Source organism: Carassius carassius, chromosome 39 (genome assembly GCF_963082965.1).
Source record: "Carassius carassius chromosome 39, fCarCar2.1, whole genome shotgun sequence".
NCBI lineage: Eukaryota > Metazoa > Chordata > Actinopteri > Cypriniformes > Cyprinidae > Carassius > Carassius carassius.
In genome coordinates this window covers 18,627,641-18,651,030 of record NC_081793.1, presented here as the reverse complement: position 1 = coordinate 18,651,030, position 23,390 = coordinate 18,627,641, and the positions used below count along the sequence as shown (strand labels likewise).

The 23,390-nt window shown below is 43.2% G+C and overlaps 1 protein-coding gene across 11 annotated transcripts in view; it reads right to left on the bottom strand.

Annotated features, from left to right (window-relative positions):
- LOC132121547 (voltage-dependent T-type calcium channel subunit alpha-1G-like) overlaps window positions 1–23,390 on the bottom strand; it is a 130,545-nt gene that overhangs the window by 9,726 nt on the left and 97,429 nt on the right. For 7 of the 11 annotated variants that reach the window (XM_059531050.1, XM_059531049.1, XM_059531051.1 and 4 more), the window contains 9 exons: window positions 16,878–17,029; window positions 15,497–15,606; window positions 13,494–13,627; window positions 11,837–11,907; window positions 6,194–6,272; window positions 4,904–5,025; window positions 4,340–4,765; window positions 1,651–1,794; window positions 246–368 (listed from right to left, as the gene is read on the bottom strand). In XM_059531050.1, the coding sequence (XP_059387033.1) occupies window positions 246–368; window positions 1,651–1,794; window positions 4,340–4,765; window positions 4,904–5,025; window positions 6,194–6,272; window positions 11,837–11,907; window positions 13,494–13,627; window positions 15,497–15,606; window positions 16,878–17,029 (1,361 nt within the window). The remainder of the gene's footprint in view (window positions 1–245; window positions 369–1,650; window positions 1,795–4,339; window positions 4,766–4,903; window positions 5,026–6,193; window positions 6,273–11,836; window positions 11,908–13,493; window positions 13,628–15,496; window positions 15,607–16,877; window positions 17,030–23,390) is intronic. The other 4 variants (XM_059531057.1, XM_059531058.1, XM_059531054.1 and 1 more) reach the window with 3 other exon arrangements.

Here is a 23,390-nt window from a genome sequence, read left to right as displayed (position 1 = left end):
ATATTGGCTCATGTGATTTGAAAGTCTTTTAGTTTTCATTTTATTAAAATTTAAAAAACGTCCCAACTTTTCCGGAATTCGGGTTGTAGCTTAAAACATTTAACTGAGGAAATCTATTACAGGGCCTAGGGCCGAAGTACTCAGGGTCAAATACTGAAGCAGGGTGGAGAGGGCAAATGTCTTTGGAAGCAGTGTAAGGCTGGGAGGCAGGAGTGGAAAATGAACATTGCTCTACTGTTAAATACATTGCACTCCTGACTGGTTAGTAAGAGGGGGTTAAAATCATCTGGGACAGAGTCATCCGTCAGAGCTAAGGACCAGGATTTCTCCGACGCCAGAGATAGAGCCTCCATCTCGGCTAGAGGAATCTAAAGAAGAAGAGACGAGCCAACAGTAAGACGGGCAACCAGCACATGCACAGTTAGAAGACACGCACATACTATAACACAGGTTAGTGCAAGTGAATTAATACAACTTAAAGTGGTGAAGTCAGTTCATTTTTGTGAACATATCAGTTCAGTACGTTGAAAGTGGGGTTATGTGCCATTTGGATTTGGACTAAGAAGGTTTTTTAAAGTCCAGTTCAATTTCTGAATTGATGTAGCAAACAGGATAGATGTAGTACGATTCAAATCTCAAATGTAAGGAATTCAAATTCAAAGAAATTCATATAACTAATTCTTAACTAGGAAGGAATAGCTCGTCAAAGGTTTATAGACCAGATAAATAGACACAGACGGATAAATATTTGGGTTGAATTTCTTTGAAATTAAATACTGTAATTCTTCCTGTCATACCAACTCAAATTCAAATTCTTGTAGGGCATGGCTAATGAAATTCAATTTCACAATTATAAACTAAAAGAGAGCCAATACTTCTATTCAGAAATTTGATCAGCCCTGATGGAAACACCTTCCAGAATGCATTACCTTCCTTCAGTAGCCAGTATAGATATCCTGAAGTTTAATGGTCCTCAGATATTAAAATGATATCAGAAAACAAGGTCAAATTCAGTTACCTTCAAAGAGAAATAATATGGAATCTCTTTCATAAATCCTCAAATGTCAGTAGGCGAAATCTTTCATGCTGCATCGTCTAATTGTTCCTGAGAGTTTGGGTTGGAACAACTTTTTGCAAAGTCATCAAAATAAAAGTGCCAGCTATTTCCATAAAGACATTACAGAATAAATAAATATTTCGTTCTTGCAATGCTAATGCAATTTAATGAAATATTTCAATGTGAAACAGACCAAAAGAGATTTCCTTGCATAATTCAACAGTGGTCCCGCTCTTTATCGATCCACACACTCTTCTACTCCAGCCTGATGAGTCCATCACTTTTTGGGGTATTAATGATCTTTGGAGCGAGGCACACATCTCACACAATTTTGCAAGCCTTTGTCACTCATATGGGATCAGGAAATAAGTACAGTTATTACTGGAGCAGAACCAAGTCCTTCTAAAGAGCGCTGGAAATCGCAGAGTGCAGAGGTGGTTTTGTAAGTGACACACAGAAGCTTCTGTGCGATTATGTAAGTTTAAGTGGTCCAGAGAGAGAGAAAAGGAGGGAGAGAAGAAGGGAAAGAACAGACAGAGAGAGAAGAGGAGTGTGGTACAAGACAAAGCTGGGTGAAAGGGGATGCCATTGACCTGTTTCTCAGTGCAGTGCTTGCTGTGAAGGGGGGGCAGAGCGTAGTAGTGGCAGATGGAGCCGGATAGGTTGTCCATGAGGCTGAGCTCTCCTTCCAATGAGCCCTGGATCACCAGGGAAACTGAGTCAAACATAGGCCTCCGCTAAAAGCCCCAGCATGTGACAGACAGGATGAATGACGAAGAGAGAGAAAGAGAGCAGACAGAGGCAGAGGAGATGATGAGCGGTGACATGAATGACATTACACAGAGAAAAAACAGAGGAGAAATGAAGGAAGGAGAGAAGTTCCTAGACTATAACACAAGCAGCCAGAAAGAAGATTTACAAAAGTATAAACAAGCTACTTAGTAAGCCTTAAGAATTCATTTTCTAAGAATCAGTTCTCCCAAAAATTAAGATGACATCATTTAATCACCCAAGTTGTTGACTTAACTTTCTTCCATGGAACACAAAAGCAGACATTCTGAACAATGGACTTCTGTTCCACAGAGGAAAGTAAGTTTGCAACAACGGTGATTAAATAAAGACAGAATTTTAAATCTTAAGTGAACTGATCCTTTAAACCAGAATAGCTAAGATTCATTAGTTAAATCAGTAGTGCAATTCATTATGTGCCGATCAGATGTAGTATTGCGCTTTAAAGTGACAAAGATACATTGCTCACAGGTGAAATACTTGATTGTACCACTGACGTTCACAAGGGGGAACTAGAGCTCTATGAACATTTATCCTGATGCTAAGCAAAACATTTCAGCACGGCCACACTTCAGAAGAGAGCTGGAGGGATAATGTCATTGTTAACTTAAAAAAAAATGGCTGGTATTCTAGAAATAGCCAGTCTGCATTAAAAAAAGAAGAGGCCTGTATCACTACTTTCCCATGGCATCAGTCTGACCTCCAACCACTAAATTTATGAGGAGCAAACAACAGTCACATCTCCATATGATAATAACAGAAGCCAATGGACTTCCCCACTTTAAAAATAACAACTCAGTGTTTTAAAACATGTATTTTCAGTAAACCTAAATGCATGATAGTAATGATCTGTAAGCCCTTATCGTAACAGACTAATTTTTTAACAAATAAACAGTTGTGGCGATAAACAATGCAGGAAAATAATACTGCGTATTTTACATAGTGTGTGACATCGAGATATTCATATCATATATATTAACTATCCATTTAAATACTATGCTGTTGATTACCAAAAAAATAACATTACTATGTTTAAAGAAAAATCATATTTACAATTACTGTATGCAGAAATCAATGAGGCACTGCAATGCACTGAAATAAATTTTGAAGCACACAAGTATAGGACTACAAGGCTTAAACATTATACGTGTTTACATGATACTAAAGAAACAAAATTGTTCACCATCTTTTATGCAGAGTTCCTCTCATGACCATATAAAGCCAGTAAACCCCATTTTCAGATGATACGTGCAATAATACCAAAAAGGGACTTTTCACATAGAGTCAAATCCACAGGAATTATATTGGTAATGCAGAACCAAAATCTCAGTAGTTCCACTGCTTAAAAACAACTTGCATATCAAATAATGCATATTTTGTACAGACAACTTAATATAAGTGCACTGACATTAATGCTTTAACCAACTATGAGCTAGACTTTTTTTTTTTTTGCTTTTAAACCCTCTTGAAGGTCTTGCTCCATCAACTTCCTTTGTACTGTATGTGCACTGCTGTAAACAAGATTTGTGTTTGTTTTAACAAACTGAAGGACAAAATAATTTTCAGTGGTAATGGAGAGCATCCAGCAGATGCTTAAGTTTAATTGAACCAAAATCTTTCCTTTAATATGCATCAGTGACTTCAGTGGATTCAGGCAGTTATGGAGGCATGATATGGTATGTTGTCTAACAGTATAGTGTATTTAAATAATAGAGTGCTGCATTGGTTATGTACTGTATTTTTGTAGGCCAACCCAGAAGTTAACATCACCCTGGTTCCCTCAACAAAAACCCAAAAGGATTTTCTACTGGCTTAAGGATTATTGTAGAAAATAAGCTCTGTGACCAACAAAGGCTTATGATTCCTACATGTTTTGTTCATCACGATAACCTTCACGAATAAACAATTTTTTTATGAATTCTGAAACCTAAGTACAATCACCAGAATGTTTTAACATCATCTGACAACTCTTTCAGTAAAAAGAAAAACAATTCTGAAAGTTTAAGAATGCATGACGTTTTCAAAGCATGATTATACACAAGGCTGTAAATAAAGTGGGCTAGTGAGTTGATGAGTTTACTTGTTCAGTGTGATGACATTTATCCCACATTTAGCGACTTTTTAGTTAAGTTAAAGCTTTAAGAAAAATCACATTGATTTTTACACTGATGTATTTTGCATCATAAAATAAAACATGAAAATATCTTAAGATTGTGTTAACCACAGACTTTAATTCTTAATGAGTTTCTAAAATGCTAACTCATTCCTGGGTTTTGGCCTACAAAAATATGTAATCTCTCCAGCATCCTATTCAAAAGTTTCAGCAAAATGAAAGTAAGCTGGACACCCCTGCTGAAACCTAGCTGGCCTGATGTGGTCGTACCGTAAGCAGCTTTAAACTAGGTAGCACACAGTCTGGCTCATGTGTTGAGTCTGGAAACTACACCATGGAAGGTACACATCACTGACCTCACATCCAGCATTTCCACTCACCTCTAATGGCGGCTCCAAATTATGAGGAGGATCGGGATCAGTCTTCATGTGATCTTCAGAGTCTCTGCGTATGTCTGCAGGTGGGCTGTCTGTGGGGTAAAGAGGTCCCGAGATATCTCGAGAGTCTCTTGAGATCCAAGGTGACCCTCCTGATCCACCAATGTCACCATGTCCCATAGGTGGCATGTGCCCTCGGGATATTCTTCCATCTCCACCCACAGCCTCCAGCTCAAGCTCCATCTCGGCTTCCAGCTCAGCCTCCTCCTTGGCCTCTTTGTTGCTTTCCTCCAGGTGTTTCATGAGCACAGCGATCACCACATTGACCAGCACAAACTGAGCCGTCAGAACGAAGGACACAAAGTAAATGGGGGACACCACCGTGTTGTAGCAGATGCCTGTATCTTGGGAGCAGTCTCTGAGCGTGTCCTGCAACGTGGACACACAGAGTGTAAAAATAAGAGGTGAATAGGTCGCTAACAACTGTCGTCAGAACACGCACAAAGCATTTTAAAACAAACCGTGTGCATCATTGAAATTCAGCACCATGAGATGACTGTGTCCCACCTTCATAATGCCATTCCAGTTGTCCCCGGTGGATACACGGAACAGCAGAAGGAAAGCCATGCCAAAATTCTTGAACGTGGCATAACGGCCGAGACCTTCACAGGGGTGCAGCTCATCACATACTGGGACAGAAAGAAAAGGTCAGTGGTACATGGTCTGGGAATGTGCAGATCAACATATTTTTATAATGGCCAAACACATTATTTTACATGTTTACAGTGCTGTGAGAAAGTAAGTGCTCCCCATGAAAAGCTGGAATGTTTTTTCAACATACACTTTCAGAAATAAAGGTTTAAAAGCGGTTGTGGCAACACCATAGAAGAACCATTCTGGGTTCCCCATTGAACCTTTCAGTGATCCGGACTCATTCTTAGTTGGGAAGCAACAGAAAAAAGTTTGCCTTGCAGACAGTCAATCTCAGTTCAGCCTGCAGACTCCATATATTAAACTTGGACAGCATTGTAAAGCTGCATATGAATTATGAAGTCTCTATGTTTATCTTGAGTCGGCTGATTCGAAATGGAAATTACATCAACCATGGTATTGTGCTGAGCTGCAATGAATCATGGCAGGCTGTATATTTACAGCCATGTATTTTAGAGAAAATCTCCTGCAGGTACCATATTTATTGTTTGCCCTTACAGACAAGGATGGAAAACTTTCTTAAATATGTAAAAGTGATCTTACAGCAATTTAAAACCAATAAACTAATCAAGAGTAATAAATCGAGTCATTTAAAACATAAATATATGTACCATCAGAGGATTAGAGGGTTACAACATGAGTAGACTAATCATCCTCATAAAGGAAGTAAATAAATGAATTAAATTAGTTTTTTAAGGATCCCTTGATGAATAGAGAGATGGAACCTGTAACATATTGTATTAAACTGAGTGTTTCATTTAAGTCTGGCCTATAATAAAGTGTAAAGTACCATATTAATGTGTTTAAACTTTGTTGTGATACATTGAAAATACTGGTGCATTACATTTTAATTTAACTTTTAGTTAATTTTAATGTGGGCCAGTCAAAGTTATTTTGGCTTCTTAACTTTAAGTGTAGTTAAAGTTAACTTAATATATTCAACATAGCATATTTTCATTTTATAGTTTTTGGACTCCCAGAAATAGTGTCACGAACCCCATAGGGAATTGCATTTCAGTGTGCATAAAACCAAGATCCTGTGGAGTGCACAGGTATGCATGTATACATGAGAGGAAGTGTTTATGTCTGAGTGAATTAGATCATGAGGAAAGATGGTCCTTATTTATGTGTATTTGTTATGCTTACTCAGGTCACCAAACAGCTCTACTCCCAGAGCAGCGAAGATGAAGAAAAGCAACATGAAGAGAAGACCCAGATTCCCCACCTGTAGAGAGAGAGAGAGAGAGAGAGAGAGAGAGAGAGAGAGAGAGAGAGAGAGAGAGAGAGAGAGAGAGAGAGAGAGAGAGAGAGAGAGAGAGAGCGAGGGATGGAGGAAGGGAAGGAGAGAAAGCCAGGAGAGTTTGTCATGGAGCGCAATGACAAGGCAGACCTAGAAATACCACCTGTGAGGAGCAGAAGAAACAGTCGAGCTACAGAGAAGGACAGCAGCTTGTGAGTGTTTTGCCTTGTTTTCTCATCAGACTAGTGTGGGATCGTCATTGCTAGGAAAGTTTTTTGGTTTAAATTGTGTGTGTCTTACCCTGGTTAATACGTGCTGACAGTGGCGCTTGGTTTTGCGTTTGCCTATCGCGGGACTGCCTGGTTTCGATCTGCTAAATAGTGAGGCGTGGCCAGCTGACTTCAATCACAGGTAATCAGGCTAATACAAAAGCGCTAAGTTTCACCGCGGCAGCGGTCGCGGCAGCCCTCGTGTGAGCCCTCCTCGTGTGAAGACGGACGAGTGTAAAGACGATCGACTCTACCTGCACGACTCCACCGAGCAAGGACACCGACAGGGCACTTGAGTATTGCTTTTTTCCTCTTTCTTTACTTTTTGTATACCTTGTTCTCAAATATCTTACACCTGTAGTCACTATGTGCTTTCAGATCTCTACTATCACTACTAACACTCGGAGAGCACGCTACGGACGTCGCAGGAAGGCCTGTCTGACAAACCTACGGCCTGTCCCTCTGACCTCTACTACTACGCTCTCTATTCCAGTTGGTCTCTGGAACTGCCAGTCTGCAGTTAACAAAGCAGACTTCATTTCTTCTCTTGCTACTCATTCCGGTCTCAACCTCATGGCACTGACAGAGACTTGGATCAAACCTGAAGATACTGCCACCCCTGCAGCCCTCTCCACTAATTTCACTTGTTCCCACACTCCTCGTACCACTGGGAGGGGTGGAGGAACAGGTCTCCTTATATCAAAAGAATGGAAATTTGATCTTCAGCCATCACCTACAGGTACTGGTTCATTTGAATCACATGCCATTACTGTAACCCACCCTGTTAAAATCCAGTTTGTGGTCATTTATCGTCCCCCAGGTCAATTGGGAAACTTCTTGGAGGAGTTGGATGTGCTGCTATCAAACTTTCCTGAAGATGGTACTCCTCTGGTACTGCTTGGTGACTTCAACATCCACCTAGATAAACCCCAGGCTGCTGACTTCAAAACTCTGCTCGCCTCATTTGATCTCAAGCTAGTGTCTACTACAGTGACTCACAAATCAGGCAACCAACTGGACCTCATCTACACGCGCTGTTGCTCTGTGGACAACTCTTCAGTTGCTCCACTGCACACCTCAGACCACTTCCTCATTACTGCTAACCTAGCACTTACTCCTGAAGTGCCTCACACTCCAACGCAGGTCACCTTTCGACGGAACCTACGCTCACTCTCTCCATCTCGCCTATCTTCTGTGGTTTCATCCTCACTTCCTGCACTCTCTCAGTTCTCTGCTCTGGACACGAACAGCGCTACGGACACTCTTTGCTCCACTTTAACATCTTGCTTGGACAACTTTTGCCCACTGTTGTCTAGACCAGCACGCACTGCCCCATCTGCCCCCTGGCTGTCTGAGGTTCTCCGTGAACATCGCTCTAAACTCAGGGCTGCAGAGAGGAAATGGCAGAAATCAAGAAACTCTACAGACCTCAGTGTGTATCAGTCTCTCCTCTCTTCCTTCTCTGCAAATGTCTTCACGGCTAAAACATCCTACTACCACAACAAAATTAACAGCTGTTGTGACGCTCGGACACTCTTCAAGACTTTCTCTTCTCTTCTTGATCCACCGCCACCACCTCCTCCATCGACTCTTACAGCGGACGACTTTGCAGTTTTCTTCACAAATAAGACGAGATCCATCAGCGGCCAATTCTCCACACCGCAGACTGAGGACAACTTCACAATGACCGATGCACACTCTTTCTCCTCCTTCTCCCCACTCTCAGAGATGGACGTCTCCGAACTTCTCCTGTCCAATCATCCTACTACTTGTCCACTTGATCCGATCCCCACTCACCTCCTTCAAGCGATCTCTTCTTCAGTCATACCTTTGCTTACTCACGTTATCAACTCCTCTCTTCACTCTGGAACATTTCCCTCAGCATTCAAGCAGGCTCGGGTAAGCCCACTGCTCAAGAAACCATCACTAAATCCAGCGCTTCTTGAAAACTACAGACCGGTATCCCTTCTTCCATTTATTGCAAAGACACTTGAGCGAGCTGTGTTCAACCAGTTTTCTATATTCCTTGTACAGAACAACCTCCTGGACAGCAACCAATCTGGCTTCAAAAGTGGCCACTCAACTGAGACTGCTCTGCTCTCGGTTACTGAAGCCCTGCGACTAGCAAGAGCAGCTTCAAAATCCTCGGTACTCATCTTACTGGACCTTTCTGCTGCTTTTGACACTGTTAATCACCAGATTCTCCTGTCCACCCTCAGAAAGATGGGCATCTCTGGAACAGCACTCCTGTGGGTTAAGTCCTACCTCTCTGACAGATCCTTCAGTGTGTCTTGGAGGGGTGATGTTTCAAAGTCACACCACCTTGCTACTGGGGTTCCTCAAGGCTCAGTACTTGGACCACTTCTCTTCTCCATCTACATGACATCATTAGGATCTGTCATTCAGAAGCATGGCTTTTCTTATCACTGCTACGCTGATGACACCCAACTCTACCTCTCATTCCAACCAGATGACCCGACGGTAGCTGCTCGCATTTCAGCCTGTCTGAGTGACATCTCTAGCTGGATGAATGACCATCACCTTCAGCTTAACCTTACGAAGACAGAACTCCTGGTGATTCCAGCTAACCCATTGCTTCATCACAACTTCTCTATACAGCTGGGCTCATCAACCATTACTCCTTCGAGGACAGCTAGAAACCTAGGAGTTGTGATGGATCATCAGTTAAGCTTCACAGACCACATTGCTACAACTACCCGGTCCTGCAGGTTTGCCTTATACAACATTAGGAAGATTAGACCCTTCCTGTCAGAGCAAGCAACCCAACTTCTTGTCCAAGCTCTTGTTCTCTCCAGACTGGACTATTGTAATGCTCTCCTGGCGGGCCTTCCTGCATGTACTGTCAAGCCTCTGCAATTGATTCAGAATGCAGCAGCGAGGGTTGTCTTCAATGAGCCAAAGAAAGCTCACGTTACTCCGCTCCTCATCAGGTTACACTGGCTACCAGTAGCTGCTCGCATCAAATTCAAGGTACTGATGCTAGCCTACAAGACGACCACTGGCACGGCACCAACTTACCTAAACTCATTGGTTAAATCTTATGTGCCCTCCAGAAGTTTGCGCTCTGCAAGTGATCGACGCCTTGTGGTACCATCCCAAAGAAGTTCAAAATCACTCTCAAGGACCTTTTCCTGGACTGTCCCCAGCTGGTGGAATGACCTCCCAATCTCAATTCGTACAGCTGAGTCTTTACTCATTTTCAAGAAACAGCTAAAGACTCATCTTTTTCGCCTGCACTTAACCAACTAACACTAGCACTTTTCCTTTTCTTGTTTTTTAATTAAAAAAAAAAAAAAAAAAAAAAACCTACCTATGCGTTCTATACTAGACTAACTGAGACCTGTCATGGCACTTGTATACTGTTGTTGTTCTCTTGTTGACCTGACTGCTTCTGTTGTTCTCATTTGTAAGTCGCTTTGGATAAAAGCGTCTGCTAAATGATTAAATGTAAATGCAAATAAGAGAGAGTCATGAAGTGAGAAGATGACAGCTGTGTTCCACCTGATTAGAGCTTGCCAGGTTTGTAAACTTAAAACTCAAACTATGCCCAAGCTGTGGCTTACTGTAGCAGTAGTTACGCATATGCTAGCAGTTAGTGCACATGCTCCAGACATGTTGACAAGGGACAAATCTGACATCCGTTTTTTTTTTATCACATTCCCTCTCTCTAAATCAATAAAAAGATGTCAGAAGCCCAAAAATAAAATCTTCATATCCTAATTAGAAAACATGAACCATGTCACCATCATATGTCTTAATAAATTGTATAAATTATAAAAATTCATTATCAAAGATGGAAATCATTTTTCTTTTATCACAATATATTTAACATACAGTAGGTTTGAATTTTAAATAATTTCACTACACTGGTTTGAGTAAATGTTGTTATTTTTGCCACATAATTTCAAGAGATTTTTTTTTATTTATTTATTGATTAAGAAACATTTTCAATTCATTGAATTTATTTATAGACTATGTATTAATAAATATACCACTTTTTCCCCCTTTTTTGCTCAAGCAAAACATGTCTTGGGAATATTGTTTTATATAATTGAACATAATTACATATATTGTTTTTGTTTTGCTTTTTACAGAAGTTGGTTTGTCTGACTTGCACAAAATAATAAATAGTTACATAAAATTATAGAACGCATTATTATTAAAATGTCTAACAGTGGATAAAAAAATTAAGATATTAAGTATATCAAATTAATTTGAAGTTGACCCCTTCATGTAAGATACAGTAAACCTCAATAAGTAACATTAAGAATAACTTTAGATCTTTATGTTCATCCTGTTAAGTTATTGCCAGTAAGACAATTAAATAAATAAATAAATAAACAAATAATGCACTTTAATTTATTGTTGTTGTTATTATTATTATCATTTTAGATGCCTGAACCTTGCTCTGGTATTTAGAAACAGTAATATTCATGTACTACATCATATCAGGAAGAATCCACCTACAGCCAGAAGAATCATGCAAGACAATCATGCAGAGTGGTCACAGACAACTGAATCAGGCACGATTTTGGGGAAAACGGAAAGGAATAAAAAGAATAAAATTGGATGTGCTGACAAATCCGACTGCGCTGACATTTCTGTTTGTAAGTCTGGCTATTTTCCCACCCTAATCTTTCTTAAGTGCACTCTTCACTGGCTGGATTCAAGACACTGCACAGTGATTCAAGACATGGGGATCAAACTCACACTATCTGGCAGGATATCTCAGTCAGAACACTGTTACGGATCACCTCTCATAAATTGCGGAAGAGTAGATCAATAGCCCAGAACCACAAAAAGCAACTTTAATACAAAAGAACAAAGTGTGTGAAAGTCACAGCGACAAAGAGAAAGGGCATTAGGAGGCGATGCTAAGATCAGGTGATGGCTAAACATGATCTAATCCAATTAGTGACAATTAGTTAGAATTAAATAAGAAGTAGAAGTACAAGTCTGATTATCTGAAGAACGCTAAAGGAGAGACTGGAATTAAAATGTGTCCTGTGGTGCAGCATGTTTCCAAATGAAAAACCCTGCAGGCGGTGATGGAGCCTGGTGCTATCAAAGAATGTGCATGCTGGAGAATTTCTTCATTTCTGCTATTCTCCAAGCAGCCCATCAGAGCCAGTCTGCACTGCTGTGGTCACTTCATGGCAGATTGACTATGTAAATGAGGCCTGTGGAGAGCAGAGGGGCCCCAGGGGAACGGGGCCCGGGAACTCTATGAAGGAGAGAGACAAAAGTTTTGTGCAGTACCTGAGGCAGTGCCTGAATCACAGTGTCTAGCAGAGCTCGCATTCCCACTGCCATCTTAAGTAGCTTCAGCACTGAAAAGAGAGGAGAGCCCACTTACTGTGCATGTACAGTATGAAATGTACACAATCTGTTCAAGACTATTTCAAAATAAAAATACAAAAGAATACAATTTCATTACACATTTTTTTAACAGTGTTATTTAACTATTAGTGTTTTAAAAGATGAGCTTTAAGTAAGACAGAAATCTCAAAGTAATCCTAATATAAAAATAGGGAACGTAAATATACTCTGCCAAAAGTTAAAAAGTTTAGGGTCGGTAATTTTATTATTATTATTTTTTTTTTTTGGCAAATGACACTTATGGTCACCCAGGCTGCATTTATTTAATATTACTATTTGATAATTTTGTGCATATTTATGTTCATAAATAATGTTCATATTTTTAAATAGTTTTATGTAATTTAAAATGTATTCCTGTGATGGAGAAGCTGAATTTTCAGGAGCCATTATTCCACGTATTCAGTGTCACATGATTATTCACATATAATATGCTAATTTGGTCCTTAAGAACATTCCTTATTATCCATGTTACAAAACTGTTGTGAAATTATTTGAAATAGAAATCTTGTGTAAAATTATACATATTTTTTTTTTCATTTGATCAATTTAATTAGCTTAAATATTAACAGCTTTCCAAAAAATAATAATTACTGACCCTACAGTATATGTTACATACCAGTTAATTCAATGTATTACAAACAGGAGTAAAAATAAATCACACTTCTAATACTGACAAAAGTGGCCTTGAAGAAAAAATAAAATACTAAATGCTCATACTGTGACTCAACCTTTTAACAGAATAGACATAGAATAGATGAACTGTTTCTTTGTGGCCAGTGGAAACTAATTCTCCTGTAATTTTCACAGTGGTCAGAACACAGAGCATGTTATTATTGGGGTTATGCACTACACACACAGAGCTTTAATGATGTTGATGACAAGGCCATTCAGCCTTGGAAGAGTTGCCGCTGTGGAGGTTTGTTTAATTGCAATCATGGCCGTAAGTGGATGATGACTGTGAATTTCATTATGGGAATGTCTGAATGAGTCCTGGAAGAAATAGGCTGCATATACATACAGACACACATGCTCACACACACACACACACACACACACACACACACACACACAGACACACAGACACACACACAGGCACACAGACACACACACACAACCTGATGGGAACAGACATCTGAGCAGGTGTGTTTGCTTAGCCATCTCTGTTTAGGGAATAAATCAATAAAGACTCACCCAGCAGCTCTTTCATTAGAGGAAGAATAATTGTTCCAAGTAGACAAGCACCCCAGCTTCCCACACTGTGTTTGTTGTGAGCGTATACGCTTGTGATTGTATGTGTAAAAAATAAGTAGAGGGGCTGTGTGAACTGAATTTCTCATTACAGCCATCTGGACTCCTTCTACACAGACTATGGCTTCTGCTGAGCAGTCTGTGAAACAACAGAGATCCCGAGGGTGACATACACAACCAGGTCTGATCTACTGAGGCTAACAGGCAGAGCCCTGAGGAGTGTAAACTTTTGCGGGGAAGAAAAATGGACCATGGTGGTATGGAAGATAAGAGGGCAGAGAATACACACCACGAGCGATCCGCAGCACCCTCATGATGCGAATGATGGTGGGGTTGATGGGAAGGGAAGCGTTGACCTCAATTTCTTCCAGTGTTATGCCCATAATAGACAACAGAACAATGGCAAGATCCAACTGGTTCCACCTATGTAAAAACAATTGTTACATTAGTTATCAAGTTACAGTATGTCAGAATGATCGTGTTTATAAGATGTGCTCACATGAATGTCGTATTTACCTACTTGGGATAAAAATAATAAAAATATATATTTTTATGTGGATATCACAACGTTTCTCAATCGTCTTTATCTATTCTAGATTAAACTGAATTACATCATATGTATTTATTAGTGCAGTCAAACGATTAATCGCAATTAATTACATCCAAAATAAAGGTTTTTGTTTACATAATGTGTGTGTGTGTGTGTGCATTTTGTACATGTATATATAAATACACACACATACAGCATATAATTTGAAAATATTTACATGTATATATGTATACTCATATAATTTAAATCATATATAAATATATTTTATATATAAACGTAACAGATTTTCCTCAAATATATACATGCATGTGTATTCACACACATATGTAAACAAAACAAAAACATTTTCAAAATCTTTTTTCTTTTGTCACTGGGCGATATGATTGCCCAGTGTACTAATTTTCAAAATCACTTTAATTTCACAATATGACTTCCTCAATCTTACAACTTCAAAGGACTTGAAGGTATATTAGCATATTGATATATATAAGCATATTATCCTTAAATACACCAGGTAAAGTGAGCAACACAATTTCAAAAATGAAAAGCAATGAAAATTTGAAGCTTCATTGTATGTGAATATCCCTTATTTAACCCTGGATGTCACTCTTCTTTTCCATTAGGGTTCTCAGCATGTTCACTGTCTAAATATGGCTTCAAACTTTGTGGCAAACTTTAAATAACTCCCTCCGAGGGTCAAATATAACACTGTCATGGGTGAGGTAGAGCCTTCAGCCCATTTTAGGACCCCTCAATATTCTAGGGCCTGTAGCCATGAGAGGTGTTTCATTAGATATGTGGGGAAATTTAAGTCAAATGATTAACACAAAGCATTTTGCATCTACATTTTTCCCAAAAGTTAAGCTCGCTAATGGGCCCAGTGATCAAAGTGTACTTCCCTGCGGACTTGGAGTGTGTTGCATGAAAGAGCCGATCAAATTAATAGAAAATCATTTCCAATTTTGTAAATCAATAAAACTCTTAAACCTTCACCTTCTGAACAGCATGTTCTGAAATGTCTAACATTTAGTAGTTTGAACTCTTGGGAGGGCCTTTGGTAAGAGATTTGTTTTAAAATCATATCAATTATGTTGTGTCAAAGTTCTCATTAGTATGGAAATAGCCGCTTTACATTTCCCTACCCATGGATTAGGGATCAGGGAATACATTGACATGAAATGCTCTTTATTACAGCTACTAAAAGAAAAAGATGATTACATGAGAACTTCAAATGGCCTATCAATTTATGAGGGCCTAATCCTCATATTGACTGATTATTCAAAACTAATTGAAAGAGTAATGGATCATTCAAACTCTATATAGTGAAAGTGTTAAATTTTGCCTACACATATGTGCACATTAAAACTGTAGAATAAAGCATGTACCACTTCTTTGTTACTAATTTAAGAGGAATAAACGCCAATTAGGATGTTTTCTCATTGTTTAAGCCCCAGGCAGTGTGATTTTGGATACTTCAAGAGGGGTTTCTTTTACCAAAACCACAAGTGATATAAATTAGGTTCTTGTTTTCCACCACAGACGCCAGTGCATTCAGCCCTCAATGTGCTTCTGACAGTCTGAGGCAAACCAAGGAATCTCAAAGCTGTGATATCACTTTAAAGGATGTGGCTTTAGGAATACTAACAAACCCCTAGGTACGGCATTGGAGTACGTCCATGGGACTGGCTTCACAGTAAATATCATTTGGTTTTGAAAACTTTTGTGAGAGTCACATCTACTACCTGTCCTTGAAGAAGCGTCGAAATCCAAAAGCAACAAGCTTGAAGACAGACTCTAGGACAAATATGATTGTGAAAATGTAGTTACAGATCTTCAGAGCCTCGTCCAGAACCTGTTAAAACACAGTGGTTGCAAAGAGAATGTAATAGTGAGAGTACAGAAAAAACAAAGCTTAAAACAAGCATATATCTGCTCTTTCAGAAAAATTTATTAATTAATATATAAACTCTAGGCCAAATGATGGAAAAATAAGTCATTCCATTATAAAGAAGTGAAGTGGAAAAAAGTGGTTAAAAGAAGTGGAAAAGATGGTTAGATTAGCCCAAAGGAAACACCAATCATTGGCTGGCATCTTCAGGGTCTGACAGTCAGTGGACATTACCAGGGGTCGGGCCTTTCCCCCGTCCACCACACAGTAATTAAAGCCAGGCTTAGTGTGACGATGCACCAGAAAATCTATTGATTCTGTTCACGGAATGAGTGTGTAAGTGGTCAGAGCCTAACAATCCCCTTTGCTCCACGATTCTACAGACCACCGGGGCTCTAATGAAAACAGACTGCTATTTATAGACCCAGGTGAGGTCACAGACCTCCATTAATGATGGGTGAAACCCTGGGATGCATCACAACAGAGCTGACTTATAGGAATAGTAAACACCTGTTTCGATTTGAGGAGAGATAAATAAATACATAAATTATTCTAATATAATAATAATAAAATTAAATTAAAAACAAGCCAAATAAATACACATATTTACAAGCTACCCTTTGAAAGAATCACAAAACTGGTAATGGTAATTTATAGTGTTTTTTTTTTCAAAACTGACCTTGTCAAAAAGTAATAATAAAAAAAGCAGTTCAGAAGTAGATTTAATACCACCCAAATGATTTAGAGAAATCCAATCTAAACTCCCAGAGCTTATCTGCTAACTCATTTTATTGTTTTAGTCCTCTATTGAATATTCATGAATTGTCTTGTATAGTGTTATGTGGGACAGATGAGGGAATGTGCATACATTTTAGCACATAAACTACAATGTGGTTTATTTTGGTGAGGCATTACTCTCATAAGGCTTCTTAAGAGACAGGCAATGGTACAAAATGTCCTGGAGCAGCACAATGAAAGTGCAACTAAGTATAATAGTATAAAGATTAAAATTATATACGCACTGGTATGATATAACCAAAATGGGGAACATCAACAAGAGTACATAAACATTAGCTACCTTATCAGCAAATATTTAGCAGAGCCATAAAATGAGATTGTGGTGAAATGAACTTAGAGTAACATTGTTTTCAGTTACATAACCAGCAAGAGCATTTTCTTAATGTAATATCAATAAGCACATACACTCTCATTGCTGGCGTTCCAAAAAGTTCTACCTTAGATTGTTGGTAGTGCTCCATGGACATGGTGATGACATTGAGCCCGATGACAATCGTGATGAACAGGTCCAGATAGTGGCTGGTGCACATCTTGTGGATGAGAAGCCGTGTAGGGGAGTAGTCTGAGTAATAGGGTTTACTCTGGGCTTCTGAAGAACCATGGGAACAGGGAGGAATCATGAAATAATTGTGCTAACAAACCTTGTTTTATACACACATGCCCACACTGAGAAAAGAGGGGAAGAACTATCGGGAAAGAGAAGAAGCTAAGAGATAGATCATGCTGTATGTGAATAAGTTCACTCAGAAAGGAAAATTGAATTCCTCATGTTGTTCCACATCTGACATTATTTCTTCTGTGGAATAGAAAAAAAGAAATTCGAAAGGCTGTACTCTTTTCCATCAATTACAAAGAATGAAGTTTTCAGTCTTTAAAAATTGTGCAAATGCAGCATAAACGTATCTTAAAATGGTCCATATGACTTGTGTGTAACATTTAAAGTTTTGTGAAGCCTTATGATTGCTTTGTGTTAGGAATAGAAGCAATCAGTGTTAAGCACTGTGACAGTGAGTGACACTTGAAAATCAGTTACATTTGTTAGAATTATTCGTTTTATGAACTGGATCTGTCACGGCAGGGATCCAATGAGGCACGGAGATAGAACCAATTGCGAGTAAGTCTTTTATTAAGGGCAATCCAAAAGGGTAAACAGTCCAGGCAGAGGTCGATACCAAACAAAACCAAACCAAACATAAACAAACAAACAAGGACACAAGGCAAGAGCACGACAAGATGACGGACATGAATTAAACAACGACTCCGTGACACATACTAAGACAGACCGGGTTATATACACAAAAGGATAATGGGGAAACAGGAGACAGGTGGGGAACAATCAATTAACTAAACAAGGAGGAAGGTGACCAAATAAGGAGACAGGAAGTGATAATATGATAAACACCGTGGGAACTGAGGACACCTAGTGGAACCCCAGGGAACACAACCCAGACACTGTGACAGTACCCCCCTTCTACGGAGCGGCTCCCAGACGCTCCAAGACAGACACAAAACAGAGACCAGGAGGGAGGTGGACAGGTGGAGGCTCAGGGGGAGGGACGGAGGGCCAGAAAAGAAAAACATGGGGAACAGGCACCAGAATGTAAACACAACACAGAAAGACCAGGAGCGAGGAGGACAGGAGGAGGTTCAGGGGGAGGGACGGAGGGCCAGACTAACAGAAAGGAACAGGGACAGACATTAACACAAAAACCAAAGGAAAAAACAACATGAAGCCCCCCAGGGCGGAGCAGAAGACCACCACACCCTTGTGGTCAAGGCCAGAGCCCTCCAGGGCGGAGCGGAAGACCACCACAACCGTGTAGTCAGGGCAAGCGCCCCCCAGGGCGGAGCGGAAGACCACCATGTCCGTGTGGTCAGAGCGGAAGCCCCCCAGGGCGGAGCAGAAGACCACCACAACCTTGTGGTCGAGGCCAGAGTTCCCCAGGGCGGAGCAGAAGACCACCACCACCATGTGGTCAGGGCGGAAGGCCCCCAGGACGGAGCAGAAGACCACCACCCCCCTGTGGTCAAAGCGGAAGCCCTCCAGGGCGGAGCAGAAGACCACCACATCCCTGTGGTCGATGCACAAAGCCCCCAGGGCGGATCAGAAACCCACCACTTCCGTGCGGCCGGATCAACGGGAGGACGAGACTCTGGTAATTCCATGGTGTCTCTACTGGACTCCAGAAGATCGGTGCTGGCCTGACACTGCTCATGAAGATCATTGGTGACTTGCATTTGCTCATGAAGATCAATGGTGACTTGCCTTTGTTCATGAAGATCAGAGGTGACTTGCCTTTGTTCATGAAGATCAGAGGTGACTTGACTCAGTCCTTGAAGATCACCGGTGACTTGACTCAGCTCTGAAAGGTCAAAGGTGACTTGACTTGACTCTGAAAGGTCAACGGTGACTAGCCCTGACTCTGGAGCATCAGCGGTGACTAGCCCTGACTCGGGAGGGTTAACAGTGACTAGCCTTGATTCTGGAGGGTCATCTGGAACCCGACTCGACTCTGGAGGGTCATCGATGACTAGCCCTGACTCTGGAAGGTCATCGGTGACTAGCCTTGACTCTGGAAGGTCATCGGTGACTAGCCTGGACTCTGGAAGGTCATCGGTGACTAGCCTGGACTCTGGAAGGTCATCGGTGAGTAGCCCTGACTCTGGAAGGTCATCGGTGACTAGCCCTGACTCTGGAAGGTCATCGGTGGCTAGCCCTGGCTCTGGAAGGTCATCGGTGACTAGCCTGGACTCTGGAAGGTCATCGGTGACTAGCCCGGACTCTGGAAGGTCATCGGTGACTAGCCCGGACTCTGGAAGGTCATCGGTGACTAGCCCTGACTCTGGAAGGTCATCGGTGACTAGCCCTGACTCTGGAAGGTCATCGGTGACTAGCCCTGACTCTGGAAGGTCATCGGTGGCTAGCCCTGGCTCTGGAGGGTCATCGGTGGCTAGCCCTGACTCTGGAGGGTCATCGGTGACTAGCCCTGACTCTGGAGGGTCATCGGTGACTAGCCCTGACTCTGGAGGGTCATCGGTGACTAGCCCTGACTCTGGAGGGTCATCGGTGACTAGCCCTGACTCTGGAGGGTCATCGGTGACTAGCCCTGACTCTGGAGGGTCATCGGTGACTAGCCCTGACTCTGGAGGGTCATCGGTGACTAGCCCTGACTCTGGAGGGTCATCGGTGACTAGCCCTGACTCTGGAAGGTCACCGGTGATAAGCCCTGACTCTGGAAGGTCATCGATGATAAGCCCTAACTCTGGAGAGTTCCCTGGCACCTGACTCGACTCTGGAGGATCAGCGGTGACTAGCCCTGACTCTGGAGGATCAGCGGTGACTAGCCCTGACTCTGGAGGATCAGCGGTGACTGGCACCTGACTCTGGAGGATCAGCGGTGACTGGCACCTGACTCTGGAGGATCAGCGGTGACTGGCACCTGACTCTGGAGGATCAGCGGTGACTGGCACCTGACTCTGGAGGATCAGCGGTGACTGGCACCTGACTCTGGAGGATCAGCGGTGACTGGCACCTGACTCTGGAGGATCAGCGGTGACTGGCACCTGACTCTGGAGGATCAGCGGTGACTGGCACCTGACTCTGGAGGATCAGCGGTGACTGGCACCTGACTCTGGAGGATCAGCGGTGACTGGCACCTGACTCTGGAGGATCAGCGGTGACTGGCACCTGACTCTGGAGGATCAGCGGTGACTGGCACCTGACTCTGGAGGATCAGCGGTGACTGGCACCTGACTCTGGAGGATCAGCGGTGACTGGCACCTGACTCTGGAGGATCAGCGGTGACTGGCACCTGACTCTGGAGGATCAGCGGTGACTGGCACCTGACTCTGGAGGATCAGCGGTGACTGGCACCTGACTCGACTCCGGAGGGTCCACGGGCACCTGACTCGACTCCGGAGGGTCCACGGGCACCTGACTCGACTCCGGAGGGTCCACGGGCACCTGACTCGACTCCGGAGGGTCCACGGGCACCTGACTCGACTCCGGAGGGTCAGCTGAGACTCTCATCCTGTGCAGCGGCGCTGGGCAAGCAGCCATCTTGGGCCATGACTCTGGACAGGCGGCCATCTTGTACTGTGGTGCTGGGCTGGCGGCCATCTGGGGTTGTGGTGCTGGACTGGCGGCCATCTTGTACTGTGGCGCTGGACCGGTGGCCAATTTGGGCATTGGCGCTGGGCTAGCGGCCATCTTGTGCTGTGGCGCTAGGCTGACGGCCATCTTGGGCTGTGGCACTGAACCGTTGGCCAAAGTGGGCATTGGCGCTGGGCTGGCGGCCATCTTGTACTGTGGCGCTGGACTGGTGGCCAATTTGGGCATTGGCACTGGGTTGGCGGCCATCTTGGGCTGTGGCGCTGGAACGGTGGCCAATTTGGGCATTGGCGCTGGGTTAGCGGCCATCTTGTGCTGTGGCGCTTGGCTGGTAGCCATCCTGGGCAGTGATGCTGGACTGGCGGCCATCTTGGATGGTGGCGCTTGGCTGGTAGCCATCCTGGGCAGTGGTGCTGGACTGGCGGCCATCTTGGGTTGTGGCGCTGGAACTGTGGCCAATTTGGGCATTGGCGCTGGGTTAGCGGCCATCTTGTGCTGTGGCGCTTGGCTGGTAGCCATCCTGGGCAGTGGTGCTGGACTGGCGGTCATCTTGGGTTGTGGCGCTTGGCTGGTTGCCATCCTGGGCAGTGGTGCTGGGCTGACGACTACCCCGCCGGAAGAGACAGAAGTGGCTGGGGCATCCCACCAAAGCCGATGCTGCAGGTAGCGCACGAATTCCCAGAATTCCAGAGTCTCTAACTGCGCCATCTCCTCCTGAGACACTGGATCATCCAGCCCGCCTTTGAAATAGTCCTTGAGGGCCGCATCATTGTAGCCCATGCCCTCGGCCAGGGACCAGAACACCTGAGCCAGGGCACCCACTTCATTTCCCTCTTGGCGGAGGGCGATCAACCGAAGATACTTGGCTCGCCGCTCCGCCATCTTGGCTGGGGAACGGAAAGACGACATACCGCTGGTTCCTAGAAGGACGGAGTCGTTCTGTCACGGCAGGGATCCAATGAGGCACGGAGATAGAACCAATTGCGAGTAAGTCTTTTATTAAGGGCAATCCAAAAGGGTAAACAGTCCAGGCAGAGGTCGATACCAAACAAAACCAAACCAAACCAAACCAAACCAAACATAAACATAAACATAAACATAAACAAACAAGAACACAAGGCAAGAGCACGACAAGATGACGGACATGAATTAAACAACGACTCCGTGACACATACTAAGACAGACCGGGTTATATACACAAAAGGATAATGGGGAAACAGGAGACAGGTGGGGAACAATCAATTAACTAAACAAGGAGGAAGGTGACCAAATAAGGAGACAGGAAGTGATAATATGATAAACACCGTGGGAACTGCAATGGAATCATCAAGTTAGTGAGTTGTACTTGAAAACTGGATCAGTCCAATTTGTGAAAGAATCATTTAAATTTGTTTTATGATCTGGATCATTCATTGATTTGACCCAAAATAATGATTCATTTACACATATTAACTTTTCAGCATGTAGCAAAATAAATTCAGCCTGATTAACACTAAATCATCAAGTCAGTGAGCTGAACTTGAAAACTAGATATTACCAATTTTTGAAAGATAAAGTCTCCACTAGTTCTCTTACGAGAGCTCTCTCGTACTGCGTCTTAGCTAAGACGCTACGGGAAAAGTCTCTTTTCACCAAATACTGAAGCAAAAAATTATCCTTAATTTTGTATTTTTGTAAAGCGCATTTGCAGCAGTACACAGCCATAGGCGAGACGGCTCGTTCGCTCTTTGGCTTGTTCTGCGGCAACTGCACAGCCTATCGAGCGCAGGCTGATGCAACATCAGACCAATAAGGGCACTTCGCGCCCTTCTTGCCACTTCCCGCTGAAACGGGTGTGGCCCAACCTATAAAAAGAGCTCGAAAAGGCTGACTCACCTGATTTTTCATCTCTTCAGCGAAGCTCACGCATCGCTGGATCACGGAGGAAGCAAGCGCCATCTGAGAAAGCATATCAGCAGGACGAGCCATTCTGAAGCTGCTGGCATCGCCGCCTTCCACTACCGTTCCTGCTGTGCTATCCGGCGCCTATATCCTTTCAATTCTGTTATATCCAGCTGTTCTTTATGTGTTTATTCGTAAAAGAGCTCGCGTCTTTTTTAAGATGCCTTCCTGCGCCTCGTCAGAGCCCCACTCAGTGAGGGAGACCAGTACGTCATCTGTGTCTCCTGCCTGGGTGAAGATCATGCAGCACTCGCTGACGGCGGATCCCCCCACTGCGAGCTGTTGCCATGGTGACTCTGAGGACTCGCCTGGCCTTTTTCTCTGAGCCTGCATTCTCCGCTGCGGTGAGGCGCCGTAAAAGCATCGCTTCCAGCGGATTCCGGAACCGTCTTCAGCTCAACCGAGCTCGCTGGTTCGCCCTGCTTCACCGGCCCCCCGTGCATCGCTTCCCGGTGGGCAGCGCCCGCTGTTTGCCGGCGCGTCGTCCGAGGAAGTCGATCTCAGGGCCGCGTCAGGGGAAGAAGACACGCGCTCTCTGCTAGCTTCGGGCAGTGAGGGCTGGGCGAGCTCCGAGGATCTCGCGCCTTCTGCTCAGAAGCCCAGCAGACGAGCTGACATCGAGAAGGAGCTGGGGGGAATGCTCGCGTTGGCCGCAACGAGTCTCGGCCGCGAGTGGTTTGCACCAGCGCCCCCCCTCTCGTTCCCGGCTGGATGGTATTTCTTTTCTCTTTTTTTTTTTTTAGGTGGCGAAGGCTTGGAACGCTCCATATTCAGCGCGAGCTCTTTCGTCTGTCTCACTAGCATTCTCCACACTGATGATGCTAAAAAACAGGAACTACCAGTCACTTCCGCCGGTGGAACAGGTGATAGCGACGCACACCTTTGTCCGCCCTCTGCT